Raw genomic sequence first — 5,236 nt, 5'->3', positions numbered from 1 at the left:
AAACCCCAGCCCAGGGCAAAAAAAAAAAAAAAAAAGGAAAACAAGATGAGATCAGGAGCCTAATGATTGCACTCAAAGAAACATAAATAGTAAAAACAATCCAGAAACTCCCACCTTCCCGAACATGTCATAGCATGTTCAGACCAACCAAAGTCCCGTAAGGGAGTTTCAGCTCTACCTGATGCACCAAGCAGGTGCACAGGTAGGGGTGTCAGAGTTGTGATCATAGGGCATGAATGGTTCTAAGACACAAATGGAATGATACAGTTTACTTTTTGACTCTGTAGCCCTCTACTTAATTTTAGTATTTTTTAAAAATTCATTATTATTTTTTATCATGCCAGACATGGTGCTAGGCATTTTGACATGTTATTTTTCTTAATCCTCACATTGACCCCTGGAATAGGTTGTGCCCTTACCATTTTGGAGCTGAGGAAATAGGCATGAAATGATACAGTGCTTGCTTAAACTCACAAAGTGCATAGCTGACAACACTTGAACCCAGGTCCACTGACACTGTGTTCATTGCTTTTGCTTCTCCGTCCCTTTCCTCTGTGCTTGGCATCAGCTGTTCTCATGGTCCTTTGTCTATCTCAGGGCCCTGGTGGGACTTTCTGCTCTTCCTTCAATAAGTGTTTGTATGTACTAATTAAGCATTATCTTCTTCTCACCCTCCAGCAGAGTTCCTTTTCACTGAATGAGGAAGAGCTCAATTATGCAGCAAGAGGAACTGACCTTATTAGGTCATTAAAAGAAATCTAGATCCAATGTGAAGACTCATTAATATATTTTCAGGAAATATTTACAGTTAAAATGAGCTGATTATGTCCATTGCTCTATAATGGAGATTAAAAGGGAGCTGTGTTTGTATTGTACTTTGTCCTTTAACTGTTCTTAGATGGAATCACCATAATAAAAATAATTATTTTAAACTTGCTGTTATACTTCAGAAAGTTTGCTGCCCTATCCACTTCTTCCTATGTTACCATATGAGAACAAGGTCCCAGCCCCTAGGAAGGGGGTGTGGTCAGTAGTGTCCAGTGTACTGATTCTTTGCCAAGAGTTAGTTTAGTATGCTTCCCTCTTGTCACATTCAACTGTGTATGCCTTGTTCTTCTTCAGGGTAACGCAAACCTGGATATCCAGAATGTGAACCAGCAGACTGCCCTACACCTTGCTGTTGAGCGGCAGCACACCCAGATTGTGAGGGTAACGTGTCTACTAAAGTGAATCTTTGCTTATTAAATCATACTTTGTTAGATTTCTCAAAAAGCATAGCTGGAGGTAAAAATTACAATTTTAGGCTAATATTTTACATCAGTTGAGTAAAGAGTTTTAATTTGTAATAAGGAAAATCTTAAGATTCTGATATTCAAAGTCTTTATAATTTTGTTGCCAGATTTGTAAATTGCCAGAATATTAAATCAGAGGATTTCAGAGTAACTTACAAATTTGTTTTTTTAAAAAGTATACTCCCTTTTAATTATAATTGAGAGTGAACTGTAATTAAAGGCTTCGGCTAGACATTTGCTGAACAGGTTCCAAAAAAGCTGACATGTATATTTTTATTTTACTAATCTGGTGATTCCAGTCAAAATACTTGAAAGATTATCTGTTTACAACTTTTTTGTAGAGCAGTGATTCTTAAAGTTTGGAGGCTGAAGCAGCAGCATCAGCATCACCTGAGACTTTGGTAGAAAAGTCAATTCCTGGGCCCCACCTCAGACCAACCAAATCAGAACCTCCAAGGGTGGGAACTAGCAATCTGTGGTTTAACAGGTCCCCAGGTAATTGTGATGCATGTTCAAATTTGAGAAACTGTCCTGCAGAGACATTATATAATCTTTTTGAAACAAAGCAAGCAAAACAAAAGAAAACAGTAATTAGCCAAGACAGGTAGGACCATGTGCTTGAGATTGGTTTCTTTGTATGGTATTTTTCTAAAACTCTGATAGCATTTACAGAAATGATTAGGGAACTTGTTAAAGCACTGTAAGCAAGGTTTTATGTTTACCACTTAAAATATCGATTGAGGGCTTCCGTGGTGGCTCAGTGGTTAAGAATCCGCCTGCCAATGCAGGGGACACGGGTTCGAGCCCTGTTCCGGGAAGATCCCACATGCCGCGGAGCAACTAAGCCCGTGCGCCACAACTACTGAGCCTGCGCTCTAGAGCCCGCGAGCCACAACTGCTGAGCCCATGTACCACAACTACTGAAGCCCACGTGCCTAGAGCCTGTGCTCCGCAACAAGAGAAGCCACTGCAATGAGAAGCCAGTGCACCACAACCAAGAGTAACCTGCACTCGCTGAAACTAGAGAAAGCCCGCGTGCAGCAATGAAGACCCAACACAGCCAAAAATAAATAAATATATTTTAAAAAATTGATTGAGATATATCAATTATGTGTTATATGTAAGAGATTGCAGTTTAGCAAACACTTCACGTTTATTATTATTTAAAATTCCCCTTGCCAAAAATTCTTCATTTCTCTGATATTTGGACTTATAACCCTTATAACCATACATTTGGAGAAAATTAACCAAAGAGAATGGAAATAAATAACTTGCTTATTTAAATAATAGAAGAATTTTGAACATTATGATTTGGTCCTATTGGAAATACTTAAAATATCGCAACTCACATATCTGAAATTAAAATGAGAAAAAAAATGTCCTAAATTTCCCCCAGTTATCTTGATCTTAGAGTAGATTAATTGAGCAACATTTTGGTTCTTATTTCTTTCTGCTTTCTCTAATTCAATATATTTGAGTAACCAGGTTCATCATTATTTGTAAGGAGTCACAGGGTTGGGTATAGAGTAATTTAGCAAGCAAATACATAAGAATAATTAACTTTCATGGCAACCCCGTCAGATAGGTCCAGGGCTCTCAACACTGTTACTTTAGAGATGTTGTAACTTCTTGTGGGTGGAATACTTTACCAAAATAAGATGTTTTTCTCTTCTAGCTTTTGGTCCGTGCAGGTGCCAAATTAGATATTCAGGATAAGGATGGGGATACTCCTTTGCATGAAGCTCTGAGGCATCACACTTTGTCTCAGCTACGTCAGCTTCAAGATATGCAAGATGTGGGGAAGGTCGATGCTGCCTGGGAGCCATCCAAAAACACCGTGAGTAAAGATAATCTTTAATTCAGTGCCAGTGGGAGCATCTTTTAATGCAGAGGCTTATATTTATGGCTAATTTAACTTGCACCTGATAAGATATTTCATCAGAGCTACAAATGTACAAATTTAGTTTATGAGCTAAATACTAGTCAATGCTAACTGTATTGTTTTGCATTCTTACTAAAAGTTGTTTGGTTCTCCTTTTATAAGTTTAGCCATTCAAACAGGAGTATTGTATCCTTTTGTGGTTTGAATTTGCATTTCCTTATGACTGCTGGTATTGAACATCTTTTCATTTGCTTGTTCACCACTCATGTATATTTGATGAAGTGTCTCTTCAGACCTTCTTCATTATTTTGTTGAGCTGTTTTCTTACTACTAAGTTTTGAGGGTTCTTTTTATAAACTGAATACAAGTTCTTTATCAGATATGTGGTATGCACATACTTTCTCCCAGTCTGTAACTTGTCTTTTCATTCTTTCTAAAAATTTTATTTATTTATTTATTTATTTTTGACTGTGTTGGGTCTTCATTGCTGCACACGGGCTTTCACTAGTTGCAGCGAACGGGGGCTGCTCTTCATGGTGGTGTGTGAGCTTCTTGTTGTGGTGGCTTCTCGTGTTGCGGAGCATGAGTTCGCGGCATGTGGGATCTTCCCGGACTGGGGCACGAACCCGTGTCCCCTGCATCGGCAGGTGGACCCTCAACCACGGCGCCACCAGGGAAGCCTGGCAGGTGGATTCTTAATCACTGCGCCAGTAGGGAAGCCCTCTTTTCATTCTTTTAACAGTATTTTTCAAAGAGCAGAGGTTCTTAATTTTAATGAAGTCTGATTGACCAATTTTTCTTTTATTGTTTGTGTCCTGAGAAATCTTTGCTAAATCCAAGGTCACTAAGGTTTTCTCCTATTTTGTACTAGAAGTTTATAAAGTTTTAGCTGTTAACATTTAGGTCTGTGATTCATTTTGAGTTAATTTTTATATGCATAATATGAGGTATGCGTCAAAGTTCTTTTTTGTTTTTTGTTCGTTTGTGGATATACAGTCATTCCAGCCCCATTTGTTTGAAAAGACTCTGTTTTTCTACTGAATTGCCTGTTGTGCCTTTATCTAAAATCAGTTCTCTTCTATTGATCTGTGTCTTTATCTCTATGTGATGTCAACCCACTGTCTTGATTACAGTAGCTTTGTAATAAATATTGAAGTCAGTGGTATAAGTCTCTTCTTCTTTGTCAAAGTTGTTGGACTATTCCGAGTCCTTCATGTTTCCATATGAATTTTAGATTCATTTTTAAGAATGTAAAGGGTTCTGAGACCAAAGTGTTTGAGAATTGCTGCCTTTCTATATGACCATTGGTAAATACTCTAACTCCTATGTGCCTCATTTTTCTCATTTTGAAACGAGGGGAAGTGAGTAAACTACCTCCATAAGGTTGTAAAGATTAAATGAGTTAATTCATGGAAACTGCTTAAAATAGTTCTTAGTCCATTGTAGATGCTCCATAAATATTAACAATTATTATGACTATTATCAGACAAGATGTGTGAGTCAGAAGCTCAGATGACAGTAGGACCTGATCTGTCTCATTCTCCACTTCGTGGCTTAATTCCTGGTTCTTGGTTCACTTCTCAGTTGTCTCTCCCCTTTTTGTTTCACGTTGGTTGCTAGCAGTTCCAGAGACAAATTGAGTAGAAAAGGGAGACTGTCTCCTCAATATCTCAATCAGAAGTCTTGTTCTTGAGTTTTATTGGCCTTAATTGACCTGATTTAGGTTATGTGTCACCCCTGAACTAATCACATAGATGAGGTGGGTCTCTGAGTGGTTTGAGCCATCTTTGGTTCATCTCTAAAACTGGAGATGGGTCAGTCCTCATACGATACACCTGAGGAAATTGGGGGGTAGGTGTCATGGAGGAAGGATGCTAGATGCTAGGACTGCAACTCATAAGTGTCCACCACATCTATATAGTCTTGCCAGACATGTTTTTTACCACACATACATATTCATATATACATACATATATACGCAAGCACATGCATACCACATACACACACATTCTTGCGTGTGTGTGTGTGTGTGTGTGTGTGTGTATACATATATATATATATA

General features: G+C 38.3%; 1 protein-coding gene across 1 annotated transcript in view; it reads left to right on the top strand.

Annotated features, from left to right (window-relative positions):
* The window catches only part of MIB1 (MIB E3 ubiquitin protein ligase 1), a 117,930-nt gene that overhangs the window by 91,646 nt on the left and 21,048 nt on the right, over positions 1 to 5,236 (top strand). Inside the window, exons 15-16 of the mRNA XM_024757922.1 lie at positions 1,123 to 1,209; positions 2,968 to 3,129. Of these exons, the coding sequence (XP_024613690.1) occupies positions 1,123 to 1,209; positions 2,968 to 3,129 (249 nt within the window). The remainder of the gene's footprint in view (positions 1 to 1,122; positions 1,210 to 2,967; positions 3,130 to 5,236) is intronic.

This window comes from Neophocaena asiaeorientalis, unplaced genomic scaffold (genome assembly GCF_003031525.2).
Source record: "Neophocaena asiaeorientalis asiaeorientalis breed wild unplaced genomic scaffold, Neophocaena_asiaeorientalis_V1.1 scaffold142, whole genome shotgun sequence".
Classification (NCBI taxonomy): domain Eukaryota; kingdom Metazoa; phylum Chordata; class Mammalia; order Artiodactyla; family Phocoenidae; genus Neophocaena; species Neophocaena asiaeorientalis.
This window is presented reverse-complemented; position numbering and strand designations above follow the sequence as displayed.